This window comes from Salvelinus fontinalis, chromosome 31, assembly GCF_029448725.1.
Source record: "Salvelinus fontinalis isolate EN_2023a chromosome 31, ASM2944872v1, whole genome shotgun sequence".
Classification (NCBI taxonomy): Eukaryota; Metazoa; Chordata; class Actinopteri; order Salmoniformes; family Salmonidae; genus Salvelinus; species Salvelinus fontinalis.
In genome coordinates, this window is record NC_074695.1 from 11,376,526 (window position 1) to 11,402,315 (window position 25,790).

Genomic DNA, 25,790 nt, shown 5'->3' on the forward strand with positions numbered 1-25,790 from the left:
CCAAACCCTAACCTCAAATTAAGACCAAAAAGCTAATTATTATTTACGAGCCAAATGTGACTTTGTGGCTGTGGTAACTAGCGGATACCCCATTTTTGCAGCTTCTTTTTATTCTAACCAAATGTTTTATTGGTCGCATACACATATTTATCAGATGTTATTGTGGGTGTACCGACATGCTTGTGTTCTGAGCTCCAACAGTGCAGTAATATCTAACAATTTATAACAATACACACAATTCTAAAAGTAAAATAATGGAATTAAGAAATATATAAATATTAGGACCAGCAGTCCGGAGTATATACATGTATGTACATTATATATATATATGTGACATATATATATAACAGTGCCTTCGGAAAGTATTCAGACCCCTTGACTTTTTCCACATTTTGTTACATTGCTGTCTTATTCTAAAACTGATGAAATTGTCTTTTGCCCCTCAATACCCCATAATGACAAAGCAAAAACAGGTATTTAGAAATAAATAAAAATAAATGGAAATATCACATTTACATAAGTATTCAGACCCTTTACTCAGTACTTTGTTGAAGCACCTTTGGCAGCGATTACAGCCTCGAGTCTTCTTGGGTATGACGCTACAATCTTGGCACACCTGTATTTGGGGAGTTTATCCCATTCTTCTCTGCAGATCCTCTCAAGCTCTGTCAGGTTGGACAGGGAGTGTTGCTGCACAGCTATTGTCAGGTCTCTCCAGAGTTGTTTGATCGGTTTCCAGTCCAGGCTCTGGCTGGGACACTCAAGGACATTCAGAGACTTGTCCTGAAGCCACTCCTGCATTGGTCTTGGCTGTGTGCTTGCTTAGGGTCGATGTCCTGTTGGAAGGTGAACCTTCGCCCCAGTCTGAGATCCTGAGTGCTCTGGAGCAGGTTTTCATCAAGGATCTCTCTGTACTTTACCATGTTCATCTTTCCCTCGATCCTGACTAGTCTCCCAGTCCATGTCACTGAAAAACATCCCCACAGCATGATGCTGCCACCACCATTCTTCACCGTGGGGATGGTATTGGCCAGGTGATGAACGGTGCCTGGTTTCCTCCAGACGTGACGCTTGACATTCAGGCCAAAGAGTTCAAACTTGGTTTCATCAGACCAGAGAATCTTGTTTCTCATGGTCTGAGAATCCTTTACGTGCCTTTTGGCAGAATCCAAGTGGGCTGTCATGTGCCTTTTACTGAGGAGTGGCTTCCGTCTGGCCACTCCACCATAAAGGCCTGATTGGTGAAGTGCTGCAGAGAAGGTTCTCCCCTCTCCACAGAGGAACTCTAAAGCTCTGTCAGAATGACCATCGGGTTTTTGGCCACCTCCCTGACCAAGGCCCTTCTCCCCCGATTGCTCAGTTTGTCTGGGCGGACAGCTCTTGGAAGAGTCTTGGTGGTTCCAAACTTCTTCCATTTAAGAATGATGGAGGCCACTGTGTTTTTGGGGACCTTCAATGCTGCAGGCATTTTTTTTGGTACCCATCCCCAGATCTGTGTCTCGACACAATCCTGTCTCGGAGCTCTACGAACAATTCCTTCGACCTCATGGCTTGGTTTTTGCTATGACAGGTACTGTCAACTGTGGGACCTTATATAGACAGGTGTGCGCCATTCCAAATAATGTCCAATCAATTGAATTTACCACAGGTGAGCTCCAATCAAGTTGTAGAAACATCTCAAGGATGATCAATGGAAACAGGATACACCTGAATACACCTCAATTTCGAGTCTCATAGCAAAGGGTCTGAATACTTATGTAAATAAGGTATTTCTGATTTTTATTGTTAATAAATGTGCAAATATTTTTTTTAAACTGTTTTTTTGGCTTCGTCATTATGGGGTATTGTGATGTCATAATGGGGTATTGTGTGTAGATTGATGAGGGGGAAAAAGTATCAATCTATTTTAGTCAATCCATTTTAGAATAAGGCCGTAATGTAACAAAATGTGGAAAAAGTGAAGGGGTCTGAATACTTTCCGAATGCACTGTAAGTATTCACAACCCTGAGTCAATACATTGCAGAAGCAACTTTGACTGCGATTACAGCTGTGAGTCTTTCTGGGTAAGTCTCTAAAGAACTTTCTACATCTGGATTGTGCAACTTTTTGAGAGGTGGAAATATTATTAGCGATCAATAATGGCAAACCGCATTGACAACTTAGATGGAAAGCTACTGAGGATGGTAGCTGACTCTATAGCCACTCCTTTCTGTCATATTTTTAACCTGAGCCCTGGAGGAAAGTCTTTGTCCTCAGCCCTGGAGGAAAGTCTTTGTCCTCAGGCCTGGAGGGAAGCGAAAGTACTCCCTCTACCCTAGAGTGGTAAATCAGCCTTTACTGGTTCTAATAGCAGACCTATCAGCTTGCTGCCAGCTGTTAGCAAACTGTTAGAAACCAAATGCAATACTATTTCTCTGTAAATAAATGAACAACAGATTTTCAGCTTGCTTATAGAAGGGCACTCAACGTGCACTGCGCTAACACAAATGACTGATGATTGGTTGAAAGAAATGTATAATAAGAAGATTGTGGGAGCTGTACTGTTAGATTTCAGTGCAGCCTTTGATATTATTGACCATAACCTGTTGTTGAAAAAAAACATATGTGTTATGGCTTTTCAAGCTCTGCCATATTGTGGATTCTGACCTATCTAATAGAACTTAAAGGGGTTTCTTTAATGGAAGCTTCTCTAATGTCAAACATGTAGAGAGTGGTGTACCGCAGGGCAGCTCTCTAGGCCCTCTACTCTTTTACCACTGGCATTAAACAAAGCATGCGTGTCCATGTATGCTGATGATTCAACCATATACGCATCAGTAACCACAGCTAATGAAGTCACTGAAACTCTTAACAAAGAGATGCAGTCTGTTTCGGAATGGGTAGTTTTAGACTTCAGCGGAATCTGGTAATGAATGGTGTGACTGTTGAACAAGTTGAGGAGACTAAATTACTTGGCGTTACCGTAGATTGTAAACTGTCATGGTCAAAACATATAGTAGATTCAATGGTTGTAAAGATGGGGAGAGGTATATCTGTAATAAAGAGATGCTCTGATTTTTTGACCACCCTCAAAAAAGCATGTCCTGCAGGCTCTAGTTTTGTCTTATCTTGATTATTGTCCAGTCATGGGCTGCAAGGAAAGACCTAGTTAAGCTGCAACTGGCCCAGAACAGAGCGGCACGTCTTGATCTTCATTGTAATCAGAGGGCTGTCCTTAACAATTACAAGCATACCCATAACATAATGCAGCGACCAATATGCTTGAAAATATGGAGAGTGGTACTCATAACGCTTTGTATTCAGGACAAAAAGTTAATTGCTTTGCCACGATTTTTACAGTATTGCTTAAGTGCCTTGTTTCAAACAGGATGCATGTTTTTGAATATTTTGACTGTTCAGATGTTCTTCTTTTCAATCCTGTTAATTTTGATTAGTATTGTGGAGTAACTACAATGTTGTTGATCCATCCTCAATTTTCTCCTATCACAGCCATTAAACTCTAACTGTTTTAATGTCACCATTGGCCTCATGGTGAAATCCCTGAGTGGTTTCCTTTCTCTCCGGCGACTAAGTATCTTTGTAGTGGCTAGGTGTATTGATCCACCATCCAAAGTATATTTAATAACTTCACCATGCTCAAAGGGATATTCAATGTCTGTTTTTTTTTTTTACCCATCTACCAATAGGTGTTCTGCTTTGTGAGGCATTGGAAAACCTCCCTGGTCTTTGTGGTTGAATCTGTGTTTGAAATTCACTGTTCGACTGAGGGACCTTACAGATAATTCTATGTGTAGGGTACAGAGATGAGATAATCATTCAAAAATCATATCAAGCACTATTGTTGCACACAGAGTGAGTCCATGCAACTTATTATGCGACTTGTTAAGCAAACGTGTACTCCTGAATTTATTTAAGCTTGCCATTACAAAAGGGGTTGAATACTTATCCACTTAAGGCATTTCAGCTTTTTATTTTTAATTATTTTTTTATTTTTTTCTAAAAACACAATTCTACTTTGACATTATGTGGTATGTGTGTAGGACAGTGATCCCCCTCCTCCCCCCCCCCGCCCCCCCCCCCCCAAAATCTAAATTTAATACATTTAAAATTCAAGCTGTGGCACAACAAAATGTGGAAAAAGTCAAGTGTTGTGAAACCTTTCTGAAGGCTCTGTATACAGGGATTAACAAGAACAGTGAAAACGACAACTTATCATGCATCGGTGCGACGCCAGAACAACAAAACTAGATATGCTAAAGAAAATTTCCCAACAGATAAACACACACACACACACTGGATAGACCCATCATGCATCACATGATAATAACAATCAATGAAGTAGAACAAATAATGAAGAGATATTTAAATCGTATCCTACCCTAACACATAGTGTACATGAGCACAATAACGTACAGTAGGTACCAGATTTAAGACCTGCAAAATGGTCAGTGAATATTGAGTATGCTTTTCTCTGTGTGCCTGGGAAAACACATGCAGCTCTCGGCTCTTGACGTTAAAAATCATTTAATTAGAAGAATTTGACATCATTGACGTTTCAACCATCTTGGCCTTGTCTCTACCTGGCCTGTCCCCTCTGTAGGGATTGTTCAGACAGGCCCTCTGTAGCCATGAGGGTTCAGACAGGCCCTCTGTAGGGATTGTTCAGACAGGCCCTCTGTAGCCATGAGGGTTCAGACAGGCCCTCTGTAGCCATGATGGTTCAGACAGGCCCTCTGTAGCCATGAGGGTTCAGACAGGCCCTCTGTAGCCATGAGGGTTCAGACAGGCCCTCTGTAGCCATGATGGTTCAGACAGGCCCTCTGTAGCCATGATGGTTCAGACAGGCCCTCTGTAGCCATGAGGGTTCAGACAGGCCCTCTGTAGCCATGAGGGTTCAGACAGGCCCTCTGTAGCCATGATGGCTCAGACAGGCCCTCTGTAGCCATGATGGCTCAGACAGGCCCTCTGTAGCCATGAGGGTTCAGACAGGCCATCTGTAGCCACGATGGTTCAGACAGGCCCTCTGTAGCCATGAGGGTTCAGACAGGCCCTCTGTAGCCATGATGGCTCAGACAGGCCCTCTGTAGCCATGATGGCTCAGACAGGCCCTCTGTAGCCATGATGGTTCAGACAGGCCCTCTGTAGCCATGATGGCTCAGACAGGCCCTCGGTGGTACAGACAATCTCTTCTTCATTTCTTCTTCTTGGGGAGAGCGTTGAGCCAGGAGGAAGAGAAGCTGAGATGAGGGGACTCACTGGAGGAAGGAGAGGAGGGGGAGGAGTGGGAGGAGGGACCACCTTCCTGTGGTGTGTGGTTCTCTGACCCAGGCTCAATCTGGACAGAGAAAGGAGATGGACAGATGCCTTCAAATGCAAGGTACTACAGATAAGGATGCCTAATCTATTTAGGCCAATAAGCTAGTGAAAAGGTCACATAGGCTATTCAAGAGAGCACACCAAGAATGCATTATATGGAGACACAGAGAGATGCTTACATGGAATGCTTACATGGAATCATTCATGTGTGTTGGAAAAACTTGTCAATAATCAACTGACTGGCTTTCTTGATGTCTATAGTATTCTCTCTGGTATGCAATCTGGTTTCCGCTCAGGTTATGGATGTGTCACTGCAACCTTAAAGGTCCTCAATGAGGTCACCATTGCCCTTGATTCTAAGCAATATTTTGTTGCTATTTTTATTGACTTGGCCAAAGCTTTTGATACGGTAGACCATTCCATTCTTGTGGGCTGGCTAAGGAGTATTGGTGTCTCTGAGGGGTCTTTGGCCTGGTTTGCTAACTACCTCTCTCAAAGAGTGTAGTGTATAAAGTCAGAAAATATGCTGTCTCAGCCACTGCCTGTCACCAAGGGAGCACCCCAAGGCTCGATCCTAGGCCCCACGCTCTTCTCAATTTACATCAATAACATAGCTCAGGCAGTAGGAAGCCCTCTCATCCATTTATATGCAGATGATACAGTCTCATACTCAGCTGGCCCCTCCCCGGATTTTGTGTTAAATGCTCTACAACAAAGCTTTCTTAGTGTCCAACAAGCTTTCTCTGCCATTAACCTTGTTCTGAACACCTCCAAGACAAAGGTCATGTGGTTTGGTAAGAAGAATGTCCCTCTCCCCACAGGTGTGATTACTACCTCTGAGGGTTTAGAGCGTGAGGTAGTCACCTCATACAAGTACTTGGGAGTATGGCTAGACGGTACACTGTCCTTCTCTCAGCACATATCAAAGCTGCAGGCTAAAGTTAAATCTAGACTTGGTTTCCTCTATCGTAATCGCTCCTCTTTCACCCCAGCTGCCAAACTAACCCTGATTCAGACGACCATCCTACCCAAGTTAGATTACAGAGACGTAATTTATAGATTGGCAGGTAAGGAGGCTCTTGAGCTGGCTAGATGTTCTTTAACATTCGGCCATCAGATTTGCCACCAATGCTCCTTATAGGACACATCACTGCACTCTATACTCTTCTGTAAACTGGTCATCTCTGTATACCCGTCGAAAGACCCACTGTTTGATGCTTATTTATAAAACCCTTAGGCCTCACTCCCCCCTATCTGAGATATCTACTGCAGCCCTCCTCCTCCACATACAACACCCGTTCTGCAAGTCACATTCTGTTGAAGGTCCCCAAAGCACACACATCCCTGGGTCGCTCCTCTTTTCAGTTCTCTGCAGCTAGCGACTGGAACGAGCTGCAACAAACACTCAAACTGGACAGTTTTATCTCAATCTCTTCATTCAAAGACTCAATCATGGACACTCTTCCTGACAGTTGTAGCTGCTTTGCGTGATGTATTGTTGTCTCTACCTTCTTGCCCTTTGTGCTGTTGTCTGTGCCCAATAATGTTTGTACCATGTTTTGTGCTGCTACCATGTTGTGTTGCTAACATGCTGTTGTTATGTTGTGTTGCTAACATGCTGTGTTGTCATGTGTTGCTGCGTTGCTATGATGTTGTCTTAGGTCTCTCTTTATGTAGTGTTGTGTTATCTCTCTTGTTGTGATGTTGTTTTAGGTCTCTCTTTATGTAGTGTTGTGTTGTCTCTCTTGTTGTGATGTTGTCTTAGGTCTCTCTTTATGTAGTGTTGTGTTATCTCTCTTGTTGTGATGTTGTCTTAGGTCTCTCTTTATGTAGTGTTGTGTTATCTCTCTTGTTGTGATGTTGTTTTAGGTCTCTCTTTATGTAGTGTTGTGTTATCTCTCTTGTTGTGATGTTGTCTTAGGTCTCTCTTTATGTAGTGTTGTGTTGCCTCTCTTGTTGTGATGTTGTCTTAGGTCTCTCTTTATGTAGTGTTGTGTTGTCTCTCTTGTTGTGATGTTGTCTTAGGTCTCTCTTTATGTAGTGTTGTGTTATCTCTCTTGTTGTGATGTTGTTTTAGGTCTCTCTTTATGTAGTGTTGTGTTGTCTCTCTTGTTGTGATGTTGTCTTAGGTCTCTCTTTATGTAGTGTTGTGTTATCTCTCTTGTTGTGATGTTGTCTTAGGTCTCTCTTTATGTAGTGTTGTGTTGCCTCTCTTGTTGTGATGTGTATTTTGTCCTATATTTATATATATTTTTTTTTTTTTAATCCCAGGCCTCCGTCCCCACAGGAGGCCTTTTGTCTTTTGGTAAGCCGTCATTGTAAATAAGAATTTGTTCTTAACTGACTTGCCTAGTTAAATAAAGGTTAAATAAAATAAATGTGTTTATATCAAAGAAAGTTAATCATGATGTCAAAACTATTTCATGCAGCAAGGAGCGTCATGATTCAATGGACGAGCATAAGTGAATGCTAAAAGATTTTGTGAGAGCACAAGACAGCACCGCAAGTCCTGCCCACTTCTGACCACAAGCTTTCAGTTGGGCTGAGAAAACAGAAGAGGGTTGGGACTTGGACCATAAGGGAACCATAGATAACAGAAGAGGGTTGGAACTTGGACCATAAGAAAAGCATTGTTATGAGATAGCAGCAGCAGCTACCATAATGCCCCACTATTTAATGTTTTATTTTCTGTGATTGGGTTTTGGGTGTGATTCTTCTCACAAAATAACATTACACAAATACGATCCTCCATTACATCCTGTCTTAGCCTTACATTCCTACCAGCGCCAGGAGCCACCCACCAGACCGATTGCCTGTCATACCACTCTATAGCCACAAGGTGGCAGCATTAGTAGTGCTGTTGGGGGCTACAATGTGTGTCAATGCTCTGCTCCCATCCCTCCTCTCCCGTTCCTGTGGTCCCACCGAAGGACCACAGGAACGGGAGAGGAGAGACAACGTCATCAAAATACGTCGGATCGACATTGCCAGTAGTTAAAACCTATACGACAAGCCTTCGCTGCAGCAAAATACCAATTATCTCAGAAAGACAAACCATGGTTACCATCTGCAGGTAGAAACATCTAGTTCAGATTGAAAGTCAAACAGCCACTAAAAAACATCAGTTTGTTGACCACACACACAAAAAAAACGATGACTTCAAGCCGGGTAAATTGTTAAGGATTGCCTGTCAATTTTTCATCAGTTCCATGCTAAACAGTCAATATTCACAGATTAAACTCCGAGACCGATTTGTATTTCTTTCTTTCCCAGAAGAAATACCCATCGCCAACATCCCCGAACATCCCAGGGACATGATGGGATGGTAGTTATTCATACAGTGTCCTAGAACAGGAGAACTGATCTAGGATCAGGTCCCCCCGTTCATATACTCCTATTCATTATTATCCAAAAGACCAAAACTGATCCGAGGTAAGCACCTCCTAAACTGAATACCCTGCCTAGTCGCCCTCCGTGCCACACCAGACCAGTACCTTAGTATTGTCAACCAGGTTGCAGTGGGAATCATGCTGCTGTTCTCTGCTATATAAAAGCAAGGCTCTTGATGTGGGCCCACACAGTCTGGAGCATGATGACCAGGGCCAGGATGAAGAAGAAGAGCGTGACAGCCTATAGGGAGAGAGAGATGGATGGACAGATGGAAATTATGAAAGAAAAGAGTAGAAAATGATACAAAATTGAGGAAAAGACTGACAATTACAGAAGTGCATTGGGGATGGAAGGACCATTCACAACACAGGGGGCCATTCACAACATGGAGGCCATTCACAACATGGAGGCCATTCACAACACGGGGCCATTCACAACACGGGGCCATTCACAACATGGAGGCCATTCACAACACGGGGCCATTCACAACACGGGGCCATTCACAACATGGAGGCCATTCACAACACGGGGGGCCATTCACAACACGGGGCCATTCACAACACGGGGCCATTCACAGCACGGGGGGCCATTCACAACACGGGGCCATTCACAACATGGAGGCCATTCACAACACGGAGGCCATTCACAACACGGAGGCCATTCACAACACAGGGCCATTCACAACACGGGGGGCCATTCACAACACGGGGCCAATCACAGCACGGGGGGCCATTCACAACACGGGGCCATTCACAGCACGGGGGGCCATTCACAGCACAGGGGGACATTCACAGCACAGGGGGACATTCACAGCACAGGGGGACATTCACAGCAAGGGGGCCATTCACAGCACGGGGGGCCATTCATAGCACGGGGGGCCATTCACAGCACGGGGGGGCCATTCACAGCACAGGGGCCATTCAAAACACGGGGCCATTCACAACACAGGGGGCCGTTCACAACACGGGGCCATTCACAACACAGGGCCATTCACAGCACGGGGGGCCATTCACAGCACGGGGGGGCCATTCACAGCACAGGGGCCATTCACAACACGGGGCCATTCACAGCACAGGGGCCATTCACAAGACGGGGCCATTCACAACACAGGGGGCCGTTCACAACACGGGGCCATTCACAACACAGGGCCATTCACAGCACGGGGGGCCATTCACAACACGGGGGGCCATTCACAACACGGGGGGCCATTCACAACACGGAGGCCATTCACAACACGGAGGCCATTCACAACACGGAGGCCATTCACAACACGGAGGCCATTCACAACACAGGGTCAAAGCTATCAGAAACCCTCTATAAGTAATACAGGTGACAGAGCAGAGGCAGTGACGGCCATGATGACTGGATGAGTAAGAGGTGGATGTGGAGCTGGTGGTTGGTGATTGGTTATCATGGGGTAGGGGGATACTGGGGTGGTCGAGCCTGGGGCTGGGGTTGGAGTAGAGTCTGGGGCTGAGGCAGGGGTTGGAGTAGAGGCTGGGGTTGGAGTAGAGGCAAGGGTTGGGGGTTGGAGTAGGGGGTGGGGCTGAGGCAGGGGTTGGAGTAGAGGCTGGGACCTAGGCAGGGGTTGGAGTAGAGGCAGGGGTTGGGGGTTGGAGTAGGGGCTAAGGCTGAGGCAGGGGTTGGAGTAAAGGCTGGGGCCTCGGCAGGGGTTTGAGTAGAGGCTGAGGCTGGGGTTGGAGTAAAGGCTGGGGCTGAGGCAGGGGTTGGAGCTGGGCCTGGAGCTCCCTAGCTAGTGGGAAGATGCTCCTTCTCCCAGCCCCAGGTACGTTAAGTGCCTCTCGAGACCACCCCTCTAACCACTGTCCAGCCATGGGTGTACCAGCTGGGGTAGAGTCTAGTGTCTTCACTGGCCTCAGCTTGCTGGTTCTGGAGCTCCAAGTCACCTCTTGCATCATGTTCCTCCTGCCACAGCTCTGGCTTTGAATCTGGCCCTGCGTGGTCCATGTGTACGGTCTCCTATTCCCTATATAGTGCACTACAACTAAGAACCTGCCTCTGACCAAAAGTAGTGCACTAATAATGGAATAGGCCATTTGGGAAACAGTTGGGACATTTAAAACAAGACAGTGTGTTGTCTGTCAGGACACCCTGACTCTCTACTCTGTTCTCTGTCAGCACACCCTGACTCTTTACTCTGTCAGGACACCCTGACTCTTTACTCTGTTCTCTGTCAGGACACCCTGACTCTTTACTCTGTTCTCTGTCAGGACACCCTGACTCTTTACTCTGTTCTCTGTCAGGACACCCTGACTCTCTACTCTGTCAGGACACCCTGACTCTCTACTCTCTACTCTGTCAGGACACCCTGACTCTCTACTCTGTCAGGACACCCTGACTCTTTACTCTGTTCTCTGTCAGGACACCCTGACTCTTTACTCTGTTCTCTGTCAGGACACCCTGACTCTTTACTCTGTTCTCTGTCAGGACACCCTGACTCTCTACTCTGTCAGGACACCCTGACTCTCTACTCTGTCAGGACACCCTGACTCTTTACTCTGTTCTCTGTCAGGACACCCTGACTCTCTACTCTGTCAGGACACCCTGACTCTTTACTCTGTTCTCTGTCAGGACACCCTGACTCTCTACTCTCTACTCTGTCAGGACACCCTGACTCTTTACTCTGTTGTCTGTCAGGACACCCTGACTCTCTACTCTGTTGTCTGTCAGGACACCCTGACTCTCTACTCTGTCAGGACACCCTGACTCTCTACTCTGTCAGGACACCCTGACTCTCTACTCTGTCAGGACACCCTGACTCTTTACTCTTTACTCTGTCAGGACACCCTGACTCTTTACTCTTTACTCTGTTGTCTGTCAGGACACCCTGACTCTTTACTCTGTCAGGACACCCTGACTCTCTACTCTGTTCTCTGTCAGGACACCCTGACTCTCTACTCTGTTGTCTGTCAGGACACCCTGACTCTTTACTCTGTCAGGACACCCTGACTCTCTACTCTGTCAGGACACCCTGACTCTCTACTCTGTCAGGACACCCTGACTCTCTACTCTGTCAGGACACCCTGACTCTCTACTCTGTCAGGACACCCTGACTCTTTACTCTGTTGTCTGTCAGGACAACCTGACTCTTTACTCTGTTGTCTGTCAGGACACCCTGACTCTTTACTCTGTTGTCTGTCAGCACACCCTGACTCTCTACTCTGTTCTCTGTCAGGACACCCTGACTCTCTACTCTGTTGTCTGTCAGGACACCCTGACTCTTTACTCTGTTGTCTGTCAGGACACCCTGACCCTTTACTCTCTACTCTGTCAGCACACCCTGACTCTCTACTCTGTCAGGACACCCTGACTCTTTACTCTGTCAGGACACCCTGACTCTCTACTCTGTTCTCTGTCAGGACACCCTGACTCTTTACTCTGTCAGGACACCCTGACTCTCTACTCTGTCAGGACACCCTGACTCTCTACTCTGTCAGGACACCCTGACTCTTTACTCTGTCAGGACACCCTGACTCTCTACTCTGTTCTCTGTCAGGACACCCTGACTCTCTACTCTGTCAGGACACCCTGACTCTCTACTCTGTCAGGACACCCTGACTCTTTACTCTGTTCTCTGTCAGGACACCCTGACTCTTTACTCTTTACTCTGTCAGGACACCCTGACTCTCTACTCTGTTGTCTGTCAGGACACCCTGACTCTCTACTCTGTCAGGACACCCTGACTCTTTACTCTGTCTGGACACCCTGACTCTTTACTCTGTCTGGACACCCTGACTCTTTACTCTGTCTGGACACCCTGACTCTTTACTCTGTCAGGACACCCTGACTCTCTACTCTGTCAGGACACCCTGACTCTCTACTCTGTTCTCTGTCAGGACACCCTGACTCTCTACTCTGTCAGGACACCCTGACTCTTTACTCTGTTCTCTGTCAGGACACCCTGACTCTTTACTCTGTTCTCTGTCAGGACACCCTGACTCTTTACTCTGTTCTCTGTCAGGACACCCTGACTCTCTACTCTGTCAGGACACCCTGACTCTCTACTCTGTTGTCTGTCAGGACACCCTGACTCTTTACTCTGTTCTCTGTCAGGACACCCTGACTCTTTACTCTGTTGTCTGTCAGGACACCCTGACTCTCTACTCTGTCAGGACACCCTGACACTTTACTCTGTTCTCTGTCAGGACACCCTGACTCTTTACTCTGTTGTCTGTCAGGACACCCTGACTCTCTACTCTGTCAGGACACCCTGACTCTTTACTCTGTTCTCTGTCAGGACACCCTGACTCTCTACTCTGTTGTCTGTCAGGACACCCTGACTCTCTACTCTGTTGTCTGTCAGGACACCCTGACTCTCTACTCTGTTCTCTGTCAGGACACCCTGACTCTCTACTCTGTTCTCTGTCAGGACACCCTGACTCTCTACTCTGTTCTCTGTCAGGACACCCTGACTCTTTACTCTGTCAGGACACCCTGACTCTTTACTCTGTCAGGACACCCTGACTCTCTACTCTGTTGTCTGTCAGGACACCCTGACTCTTTACTCTGTCAGGACACCCTGACTCTTTACTCTGTCAGGACACCCTGACTCTCTACTCTGTTGTCTGTCAGGACACCCTGACTCTCTACTCTGTTCTCTGTCAGGACACCCTGACTCTCTACTCTGTTCTCTGTCAGGACACCCTGACTCTTTACTCTGTTGTCTGTCAGGACACCCTGACTCTCTACTCTGTCAGGACACCCTGACTCTGTTCTCTGTCAGGACACCCTGACTCTCTACTCTGTTGTCTGTTTCAAAGAGAGAAATGGTTAGGGCAACAATAAAATGAAATACTTTGTTCTCAGTTGTCTGTCAATGAAGAAATCACTAAGTATTATTAATATTCTCATAACATGTCTGAAATTAGTTCATGTATGTAACATAACATGTGGCAATTACATCATTTTTCTTCCAATTGGTGGAGGAAATACATGTCATGTATAGCGTACTATACCTGTTGTGTATTTAAGCCCTCTCGGTCACAGAACTCCTCTTTCTGCAGGTCTGCATCACACCCCTCTGCTTGATCCCTGAGCTGCTCTGTCAGCTCTGCTGGGTCCTTCAGTCCCCAACACTCTCCCACTGTCTTCAGCTCCAACACAGGCTCTGCATCCAGGACCTGACTGGATGCAGACTCTGGTTCTAGAACTTCCAGCGGCTCTAGAACTGCCACATGTTCTGGAACTAGCTGTCGCTTTGTCACTGGCACCTGCTCTGGTTCTGTCCGTAGGTCTTCCACCAGCACTGGCACCGGCACTGTCACCGGCACTGGCTGTGGTACTAATTCTGGCTCTAGTTCTTGCACCAGTGCTGGCAGTGCCACTGGTTCATGAACTGTTGCTGGTTCCAGAACGGCCTCCGGTTCTAGGTCCAGAACTGGTTCACATTCTGGTTCCGGCTCTGGTTCTGCCTCCTCAGGAACCTCCTCTCCCTCCTCCTCCACTACAATGAACAGAGACAATAAAACAGGTTAGGTGTGTCTTCTCTACTGTTGATGTGGAATATCCACACAGAACATCAGTAGAACACACTGATGGCCAATGGGGCTCCGGCAAAAAGATAGTGGTGCTCTATATAGGGTCTAAGATAGTTCAGACGCAGCCACGGTACCTTTGATGAAGTCCAACTTGTACAGAGCCCTCTTCTCTGCGTTGAAGTTAACCCTGTAGTGGTCCATGTTCTCATAACCAGGCTCCAGGGTCTCCACTATGCAGGTACTGGACGCCTCATTCACCCTGGCAAGGAGAGGGGGATATAGATGAGGTAGCACAGACACAGAGAGAGAAGGATAGAGAGAGAAGGATAGACAGAATTTGGGACAGAGAATTTGAATGAGACAGAAACAAAATAGAAAGACAATGTATTTATAAGTAGAATGGTATAAACCGTTCCAAACTTCTAACAAATCGTACTTCTTATTAGTTACTTATTATCAGTACCAGATTAAAAATAAGAGGGAACTCACTTTACAATCAAGTCTTTTGCAATCTGAGAAAAAGGGAAAAAGGCAAAATGATTAAAAGCAATTGACGTAAAAGATAGATAACAAAAATTCCAGTATGAAATATGTTTCCCTATCAAAGTCTTTCAATATTGTATTGTATTGCATCCATCAACATTGAGTGAATATACATTGTCAGTCACATTCTTCACTAGGAAATGTGTTTGATGATGTTGTACCCACAATAACAAACCGGACATACCCCAACCAAAAACCCTGGACGAACAGAGATATCCATACTGAGAACATTCAATGTCAGCAGAATGAACCCCGATGACTCGGTGACGCACGGCGCGTACAGGGCAAGCAGGTACGAGGTCCGCAAATCCATTAGGGACTCAAAAAGACAATACAGCCTCAAACTTGAATTGATGTTCGACAATTTAGACTCACGACGGATGTGGCAAAGACCACAGAATACATAGGCAAATCCAGCGGTGTGGTTCCCACTGAAGCCTCCGTCCCAGACGAGCAAAAAACATTCTATGCTCACTTTGAGGTAGACAATACCGAGCCATTCAGGAAAACTCTCACTGCTCTGGACGACCAGGTGCTTTTGCTCTCCGATGCTGACGTGAGGAAAACTCTCAAAAGAGTGTAGACTCGCAAAACCAACAGCACAGATGGAATCCCTGGCCGCGTCCTCAGGGTGTGTGCTGACCAACTGGCGGGCGTCTTCTCGGACACATTTAACCTGTCCCTGTCCCAGGCTGTAGTCCCCACCTCCTTCAAGGAGGCCACCATCGTCCCAGTGCCCAAGAAAAACAAAGGTGAATATACCCAAATGATTAAATCGCCCCGTCGTGCTCAAGCTGGTCATCATGAAGTGCTTCGAGAGGCTGGTCATGGCCCACATGCCGGGGACGCTGGACCCACTCCAACAGATCCACGGAAGATGTTATTTCCATCGCTACTCACACGGACGTAACACATCTGGACAAGAGGGACACCTATGTGAAAATGCTGTTCATTGACTACAGTTCAGCATTCAACACTTTTGTTCCCTCCAAACGCGACACCAAGCTCAGAGCCCTGGGTCTAGACACTACCCTCTGCAACTGGATCCTGGACTTCCTGACAGGCCGACCACAGGCTGTAAGGATTGGCAACAACACTTCCTGACGGGCAGACCACAGACTGTAAGGATTGGCAACAACACTTCCTGACGGGCAGACCACAGACTCTAAGGATTGGCAACAACACTTCCTGACCGGCAGACCACAGACTGTAAGGATTGGCAACAACACTTCCTGACGGGCAGACCACAGGCTGTAAGGATTGGCAACAACACTTCTTGACCGGCAGACCACAGGCTGTGAGGATTGGCAACAACACTTCCTTTACACTGACTCTTAACACCGTGGTGTCCTCAGCTGTAGTCCCCGTTCACCCACGACTGTGTGGCTTTGCACAACACCACGGTTATAGGCCTGATAACCAACAACGACGAGTCAGCCTATAGGGAGGAGGTAATTGAACTGGCATTGTGGTGCCAGGACAACAACAGCTCCCTTAATGTCAGCAAGTTGATTGTTGACTTCAGGAAGCAGAGGAAGGACCATGCCCCGATCCACATCACCGAGGACTGCAGTGAAGAGAGTCAGCAGTTTTAAGTTCCTCAGCGTCCACATCACCGAGGACTGCAGTGAAGAGAGTCAGCAGTTTTAAGTTCCTCAGCGTCCACATCACCGAGGACTGCAGTGAAGAGAGTCAGCAGTTTTAAGTTCCTCAGCGTCCACATCACCGAGGACTGCAGTAGAGAGAGTCAGTTCCTCAGCGTCCACATCACCGAGGACTGCAGTAGAGAGAGTCAGTTCCTCTGCGTCCACATCACCGAGGACTGCAGTAGAGAGAGTCAGTTCCTCTGCGTCCACATCACCAAGGACTGCAGTAGAGAGAGTCAGTTCCTCTGCGTCCACATCACCAAGGACTGCAGTAGAGAGAGTCAGTTCCTCAGCGTCCACATCACCGAGGACTTAACATGGACCAACACCTCCACCACTCTGGTCAAGAGGGCGCAACAGCGTCTCTACTTCCTACGGCAGCTGGAGAAATACGGCATGCCGACCCAGGTCCTCTCCAAATACGATCGAGAGCATCCTGCCCAGTTGCATCACGGCCTGGTACGGGAATTGCTCTGTCCACGACCAAAAGGTCCACCAGTTGGCCCAGTACATCACTGGGACCGTGCTCCCGTCACGGGGACCGTGCTCCCGTCACGGGGACCGTGCTCCCGTCACGGGGACCGTGCTCCCGTCACGGGGACCGTGCTGTTCACTCCCTTACCGTCGGGTACGAGGTCTGATACCAACAGGCTCAGAGACAGGTTCTATCTACAAGCCATCAGACTGCTGAACACTTGAACTGGACTGATCACCTGCACTGATTCTCCACATCTTAGCACACATGCACTCATTCATTCACTCACTCACCCACTCACTCACTCACTCACTCACTCACTCACTCACTCACTCACTCACTCACTCACTCACTCCTGTACAAATTACCTCGACTAACCTGTACCCCCGCACGTTGACTCTGTACCAGTACCCCCTGTATATAGCCTCCACATTAACTCTGTACCAGTACCCCCAGTATATAGCCTCCACATTGACTCTGTACCAGTACCCCCTGTATATAGCCTCCACATTGACTCTGTACCGGTACTCCCTGTATATAGCCTCCACATTGACTCTGTACCGTAACACCCTGTATATAGCCTTCACGTTGACTCTGTACCAGTACCCCCTGTATATAGCCTCCACATTAACTCTGTACCAGTACCCCCTGTATATAGCCTCCACACTGACTCTGTACCAGTACCCCCTGTATATAGCCTCCACATTGACTCTGTACCAGTACCCCCTGTATATAGCCTCCACACTGACTCTGTACCAGTACCCCCTGTATATAGCCTCCACATTGACTCTGTACCAGTACCCCCTGTATATAGCCTCCACACTGACTCTGTACCAGTACTCCCTCTTGTATCGTACTGTATTGTATCGTACGGTATCGTATTGTATTGTATCGTACTGTATTGTATCGTACGGTATCGTATTGTATTGTATCGTACTGTATTGTATCGTACGGTATTGTATTGTATTGTATGGTATCGTACGGTATTGTATGGTATCGTATTGTATGGGATCGTACTGTATTGTATGGTATCATACTGTATTGTATCGTATGGTATCATACTGTATTGTATTGTATGGTATCATACTGTATTATATTGTATGGTATCGTACTGTGTTGTATTGTATGGTATCGTACTGTATTGTATCATACTGTATTGTATGGTATTGTATCGTACTGTATTGTATGGTATTGTATCGTACTGTATTGTATGGTATCATACTGTATTGTACGGTATCGTATGGTATCGTATTGTATGGTATCATACTGTATTGTATGGTATCGTACTGTATTGTATGGTATTGTATCGTATGGTATCGTACTGTATTGTACGGTATCATATTGTAATGTATCGTACTGTATTGTATGGTATCATACTGTATTGTATGGTATCGTACTGTATTGTATTGTATGGTATGGTATGGTATCATACTGCATTGAATGGTACTGTATTGTATCATACTGTATTGTATTGTATGGTACTGTATTGTACTGTACGGTATTGTACCTTCATGAAGGCAGCCATCTCAGGTTCCTCCATGGTGGTCACAGCAGTCTCTACCAGTTTGGTGCTGGTCTCTAAGCTCTCTCTGTAGGATCGTACCAGGGAACGAGCGTGACCCGTCTTCTCCTCCTGCTCGTACGTGACTCGCTGCTTCATGATCCTCTGTCGCTCCTCCAGGATGGCGAGGATACGGTTAAACTTCTCACACACTGTCTGCTTCTGGGTCTTACAGTTCTCCTGTAGAAACACAGACACGCGGTCAAACTTTTTCAGACGTCCTGACGACTTTATAGAGATCATTTTGGGACGTCGTAAGGACAAGTTTTTGTTGGCAGAGTATTACTGATCAAAACCAAGCAGCACTCATCCACTTTATGGGTGTCCATGACAATACATCAAAGTAGAACAGACACAAAAAGGCACTAACATCAACATTCTTTATAACTGAACAACTGGAAAAGTATAACTCATAGATTGGGCTCCCGAGTGGCACAGTGCTCTAAGGCACTGCATCTCAGTGCTAGAGGCGTCACTACAGACTCTGGTTCGATTCCAGGCTGTATCACAACGGGCCGTGATTGGGAGTCCGATAGGGCGGAGCACAATTGGCCCAGCGTTGTCTGGGTTTGGTTTTGGCCGTCACGGTAAATAATAATTTGTTCTTAACCGACTTGTCCAGTTAAATAAAAGGTTAAATTAAAATAAAATAAAATAAAAATATTGTATTAGTTACAGGCTGAGTATAAACAAAACTTTGGCTCACTGTTGATTTGAATCTTGATCTTATAACTACACCAAGCAGCACTCAACACTTTATAGGTGTAAAAAGTGACAACACACCAGAGAAGATACAACACAAACAGGGCTAACCTCAACAGTCTTGCAGGTCACTTCCAACTCATCGATGAAGGCTTGGACCTGGCCGTTCGACGCCACCAAGGAGCTAACCTCCTCACTCAGCTCAGCCTGTTGAGAGAAAGGAGAGGTTTCACAGAGGAATTACCGTAGCTACTGTTACCGGTGGAGTCAGAATCATTTTATTTTCTATTCTACACATCTTATGATATCATCATACATCTAAAGTGTAAAAGTTTCACTGAAGCAAAACCTGTAACTGCCTGGTGAGTCAGGCTACTTTCTTTCCTAGTCTAATATGATCCATGATGAGCCCCCTGATACGTTACAGCACAAATTAACCAATGATTTCCAAGGCCCATCTCTACACCCAGGTATCATCCCACAGAACTTGTCCAATAAGATTTTTTTTTTTGCTACAGTGTGCCCTAATGAACACTACCCAGGTGAAAGTTGCCTTCTGTGATGTCATCAATGTGCGACCCATGCCTGTGGCCTCACTCACTCACCTTCTGCTGCTGGTAGACTTGTGTCAGCGGTGCCACCTGGCAGGTGTTGTGGGCACCGAACACCTTGCAGAGGGAACAAGTGGGCACCTGACAGGTGATGCAGTAAATGTTGACCTTCTCACCGTTGTGCTCCTCACAGGTGGGCTGGCCCGCAGGCTTTGACGACTGGGATCTAGATCTAGGAGGATTGTGGGAAGGAGATGAGGAGGAAATGTCAGTCAGGATTAGGAAGCCAAAGTAAAAACTAAAATGCCGTCTAGATGTAATTTGTTGATATTCCTTTGGCGTCCTTATTTTGAAACCTTCAGGAGAGCGACCCACATTCTACTCCCTCACCTGGTGACTATTTGTAGACGTCACTAATATGTCTAATCCCATCCCCTCCCTTACCAAAGCTCTTTACATTAAAGACCTCTGTTCTCACCTGGTGGACTCCTGTTTGTAGACGTCAATAATATTCTCTACCAGCAGGTTGCGCTGCAGCCCGTAGACACCGTGACGGTCCAACACAACTTCCTGATTGCAGGACGGACAGCGGAACCTCCCTCCAGACCCCACCTGGAACAGAGAGGGCTACACACCTTACTCAACATGCTGTCTATAAACTGTGACGACCCTCCCACTCTGTCTACCGCTTTCTCTCTCTTTAATCTTGTTTCCTTATTAGGATGCTGGTGGGCGGAGTTGGGAGGGTCGTCAGCTACATGGAAACACCTGGGCCCACTCTCCCAAGATAAATACACCACTTCCCCATTCATGGGGGAGACTCTCTCCAGGCAGATACCTTGACAGATTTGTTTGTGTTTCGGTTATGTTTCATGGTGCTTTTTGGTTGTTTGTGTTAGCATCTTTCAACACCCTGCATTATCACATTCATGCATGCAAAACACTCACTTACACTACTGATTACTGATTACACATCCCATTGTATATTATACCTAGTTTCGTTAGTTAAATAAATATATTTTGGTTACTCCTTATCTCCACATGGTCTCCCTTTTGTTACGGGCTCTGAGCCGGTTCGTGACAAAACACACACACACATGCACACACACAGCGATGCAGGAAGTAAACAGCTGTATCGGGCCTGTTGCTCGTGGCAACGTCATATTGCTGAGTCTCAGTTTAAATATAGAACATTATATATACACTGAATGTACAAAACATCAAATCAAATTTGATTTCTCACATGCGCCGAATATAACAGCTGTAGACCTTACAGTAATACTTACTTACAAGCCCTTAATCAACAATGCAGTTTTAAGAAAATCCCCAAAAATGTAAGAGATAAGAAGAAAAAATTATTAAAGAGCAGCAGTAAATAACAATAGCGGGACTATATACAGGGGGTACCGGTACAGAGTCAATGTGTCAATGTGCGGTGTCAAGGTAATTGAGGTAATTATGTACATGTAGGTAGTTATTAAAGTAACTATGCATAGATAATAACAGAGAGTAGCAGTAGCGTAGAACGGGGGGAAGAGGGGGTTGCAATGCAAATAGTCTGGGTAGCCATTTGATTAGATGTTCAGGAGTCTTATGGCTTGGGGGTAGAAGCTGTTTCGAAGTCTCTTGGACCTAGACTTGACACTCTGGTACCGCTTGCCGTGCGGTAGCAGAGAGAACAGTCTATGACTTGGGTGGCTGGAGTCTTTGACAATTTTTAGGGCCTTCCTCTGACACCACCTGGTATAGAGGTCCTGGATGGCAGGAAGCTTGGCCCCATTGATGTACTGGGCCTTACGCACTACCCTCTGTAGTGCCTTGCAGTCGGAGGCCGAGCAGTTGCCATACCAGGCAGTGATGCAACCCGTCAGGATGCTTTCGATGTTGCAGCTGTAAAACCTTTTGATAAAACTGATTTAAGTTTCCCTGCATTAAAGTCTCCGGCCACTAGGAGCGCCGTCTCTGGATGAACGTTTTCCTGTTTGCTTATGGCGGTATACAGCTCATTGAGTGTGGTTTTAGTGCCAGTCTCGGTCTGTGGTGGTATGTAGACAACTACGAAAATACAGATGAAAAGTCTCTTGGTAGATAGTGTGGTCTACAGCTTATCATTAAATACTCTACCTCAGGCGAGCAAAACCCTGAGACTTCCTTAGATATTGTGCACCAGCTATTGTTTACAAATATGTATAGGCCCCCGCCCCGTGTCTTACCAGAGGCTGCTGTGCTATAACCCGCCATCTGTATGTTCTTAATGTCATCATTAAGCCACGACTTGGTGAAAAATAAGATATTACAGTTTTTAACGTCCCGTTGGTAGGATATACGTTCTTTCAGTTCATCACATTTATTTTCCAGCGATTGAACGTTAGCTAGCAGGACGGAAGGCAAGGGCAGATTAGCCACTCGTCGTCGGATCCTCGCAGGGCATCCTGATCTCTTTCCGCGAAACCTACGTTTCCCTTTTCCAGCGAATCACGGGGATCTGGATCTGGTCGGGTGTCTGTAGTATATCCCTCACATCCGACTCATTGAAGAAGAACTCCTCGTCCAATCTGAGGTGAGTAATCACAGTTCTGATGTCCAGAAGCTCTTTTCAGTCATAAGAGACGGTAGCAGCAACATTATGTACAAAACAAGTTACGAACAACGTGAAAAAACAAACAAAATAGCATGGTTGGTTAACCGGCAGCCCTACCCTCCGGCGCCATTTTCTAATACTGAGTTGCACCCCCCCTCCTTGCCCTCAGAACAGCCTCAATTCGTCAGGGCATGGAGTCTACAAGGTGCCGAAAGTGTTAATTTACATTTCCGTCATTTAGCAGACACTCTTATCCAGAGCGACTTACAAGAGCAGTTAGGGCTAAGTGCCTTGCTTAAGGCACATCGGCAGATTTAGCCTAGTCGGCTTGAGGATTCGAACCAGCAACCTTTCGGTTACTGGCCCAACCTCTTAACCGCTAGGCTACCACCCAGCGTTTCCACAGGGAAGCTGGCCCATGTTGACTCCAATGCTTCCTACGGTTGTGTCAAGTTGTCTGGATGTTCTCTGGGTGGTAGACCGTTCTAAATACATACGGGAAATGGTTGAGCGCGAAAAACCCAGCAGCGTTGCAGATCTTGACACAAACCGGTGCGCCTGGCACCTACTATCGTACACTGTTCAAAAGCACTTAAATCTTTTGTTTTGCCCATTCACCTTCGGAATGCCACACACACAAACACAAGCCATGTCTCAATTGTCTCAAGGCTTAAAAATCCTTCTTTAACCTGTCTCCTCCCCTTTATCTACACTCTTTGAAGTGAATTTAACAACATTTTACATTTACATTTTAGTCATTTAGCAGACGCTCTTATCCAGAGCGACTTACAGTAGAGTGCATACATTTTATTACATATTTTTTTTACATTTCATTACATTTTACATACTGAGACAAGGATATCCCTACCGGCCAAACCCTCCCTAACCCGGACGACGCTATGCCAATTGTGCGTCGCCCCACGGACCTCCCGGTGGCGGCCGGCTGCGACAGAGCCTGGGCGCGAACCCAGCCCAGCCTGGGCGCGAACTCAGAGACTCTGGTGGCGCAGCTAGCACTGCGATGCAGTGCCCTAGACCACTGCGCCACCCGGGAGGTGACATCAATAAGGGTGACATCAATAAGGGTGTCTTTGTGAGATGCAGTGTGGGTGAACGGATGATCTCCGCATGTGTATTTCCCGCCGTCAAGCATGGAGCATTATAAAATATATTTTGATTTGTTTATGTCACGCCCTGGCCTTAGTATTCTTTGTTTTCTTTATTATTTTAGTTAGGTCAGGGTGTGACATGGGGAATGTTTGTGTTTTATAGGTTTTGGGTGATTATAGGGTAAAGGGGGTGTTGGGTGTAGTGTATGGGTTTGTGTTGAGTGCATGTGTCTAGCGTTGTCTATGTTGGTTTAGTTGTCTAGGAGAGTCTATGGTTGCCTGAATGAGTTCCCAATTAGAGACAGCTGATTTCTGTTGTCTCTGATTGGGAGCCATATTTAGGGTAGCCATAGGCTTTCATGTGATGTGGGTAATTGTCTATGTTATACATTTGTAGCCTGTATGTGCACTTCGTTCATAGCTTCACGATCGTTTTCTTGTTTTGTTAGTGTGTAAGTGTTTTTGTTTCGTTTTTGCCTTCATATTCATTAAAAGGAATATGGCTTATTTTCCTACTGCTGCGTTTTTGTCCGTCAATCCTCCACACGATCGTGACAGAATTACCCACCAATACAGGACCAAGCGGCATGTAAAGCGGCAACAGGACCCACCTACACAGGATTCTTGGACATGGGAGGAGGTACTGGATGGTAAGGGGCCGTGGGCACAACCGGGAGAATATCGCCTTCCTCGTGAAGAGCTGGAGGCAGCTAAAGCCGAGAGGAGGCGATATGAGGAGGCAGCACGGAGACAAGGCTGAAAGCCCGTGAGTACAACCCAAAAATTTCTTGGGGGGGGCCTTAAAGGGAGTGTGGCGAAGTCAGGTAGGAAACCTGCGCGTACTCCCTGTACTTACCGTGGAGAGCGAGAGTACGGGCAGACAGGGCAGACACCGTGTTGCGCAGTAGAGCGCACGGTGTCTCCTGTGCGTGCATAGCCCGGTTCCGTACATTTCAGCTCCTCGTATCGGCCGGGCTAGACTGAGCGCTGTATGTCATGAAGCCGGCCCAACGCATCTGGTCACCAGTGCGTCTCCTCGGGCCGGCGTACATGACACCAGCCTTACGCATGGTGTCCCCGGTTCGCCTACATAGCCCAGTGCGGGTTTTTCCACCTCCCCGCACTGGTCAGGCGACGGGGAGCATACAACCAGGTAAGGTTGGGCAGGCTCTGCGCTCAAGGGAGCCAGTACGCATGCACGGTCCGGTATTTCCGGCGCCACCTCCCCGCCCCTACCCAGTACCACCAGTGCCTCCTCCACGCACTAGCCCTATGGTGCGTGTCTCCAGCCCTTTACCACCAGTGCATAAACCACGCACCAAGCCTCCTGTGTGTCCCCAGAGTCCTGTGCGTCCTGTTGCTGCTCCCCGCACTAGCCCTGAGATGCGTGTCCCCAGTCCGGTACCACCAGTTCCGGCACCACGCACTAGGCCTAATGTGCGCTCCCAGGGTCCAGTATGCCCTGTTCCTGCTCCCCGCACTAGCCCTGAGATGCGTGTCCCCAGCCCGGTACCACCAGTTCCGGCACCAGGCCTACAGTGCGCCTCAGCCGGCAAGAGTCTGTCGTCTGCACAGCGATGCCTGAACTGCCCGTCTGCCAAGCGCCATCTGAGCCATCCGTCTACCCAGCGCCATCTGAGCCATCCGTCTACCCAGCGCCATCTGAGCCATCCGTCTACCCAGCGCCATCTGAGCCATCCGTCTGCCCCGAGCCATTAGAGCCGCCCGTCTGTCCCGAGCCGTCAGAGCCGTTCGTCAGTCAGGAGCCGCTAGAGCCATTCGTCAGACAGGATCTGCCAGAGCCGCCAACCAGACAGGATCTGCCAGAGCCGCCAACCAGACAGGATCTGCCAGAGCCGCCAACCAGACAGGATCTACCAGATCCGCCAGTCAGCCATGAGCAGCCAGATCCGCCAGCCAGCCATGAGCAGCCAGATCCGCCAGCCAGCCATGAGCAGCCAGATCCGTCAGCCAGCCATGAGCAGCCAGATCCGTCAGCCAGCCATGAGCAGCCAGATCCGTCAGCCAGCCATGAGCAGCCAGATCCGTCAGCCAGCCATGAGCAGCCAGATCCGTCAGCCAGCCATGAGCAGCCAGATCCGTCAGCCAGCCATGAGCAGCCAGATCCGTCAGCCAGCCATGAGCAGCCAGATCCGTCAGCCAGCCATGAGCAGCCAGATCCGTCAGCCAGCCATGAGCAGCCAGATCCGTCAGCCAGCCATGAGCAGCCAGATCCGTCAGCCAGCCATGAGCAGCCAGATCCGTCAGCCAGCCATGAGCAGCCAGATCCGTCAGCCAGCCATGAGCAGCCAGATCCGTCAGCCAGCCATGAGCAGCCAGATCCGTCAGCCAGCCATGAGCAGCCAGATCCGTCAGCCAGCCATGAGCAGCCAGATCTGTCAGCCAGCCATGGGCCG

General features: G+C 47.4%; 1 protein-coding gene across 1 annotated transcript in view; it reads right to left on the minus strand.

Annotated features, from left to right (window-relative positions):
• Positions 1-4,081: 4,081 nt before the first annotated feature.
• Positions 4,082-25,790, minus strand: part of LOC129829538 (E3 ubiquitin-protein ligase TRIM63-like) — a 34,559-nt gene continuing 12,850 nt past the window's right edge. Inside the window, exons 3-11 of the mRNA XM_055891293.1 lie at positions 20,162-20,310; positions 19,738-19,915; positions 19,244-19,339; positions 18,377-18,610; positions 14,695-14,717; positions 14,340-14,464; positions 13,684-14,171; positions 8,812-8,947; positions 4,082-5,336 (exon numbers count right to left, since the gene is read on the minus strand). Of these exons, the coding sequence (XP_055747268.1) occupies positions 8,861-8,947; positions 13,684-14,171; positions 14,340-14,464; positions 14,695-14,717; positions 18,377-18,610; positions 19,244-19,339; positions 19,738-19,915; positions 20,162-20,310 (1,380 nt within the window). The 3' untranslated portion in view covers positions 4,082-5,336; positions 8,812-8,860. The remainder of the gene's footprint in view (positions 5,337-8,811; positions 8,948-13,683; positions 14,172-14,339; positions 14,465-14,694; positions 14,718-18,376; positions 18,611-19,243; positions 19,340-19,737; positions 19,916-20,161; positions 20,311-25,790) is intronic.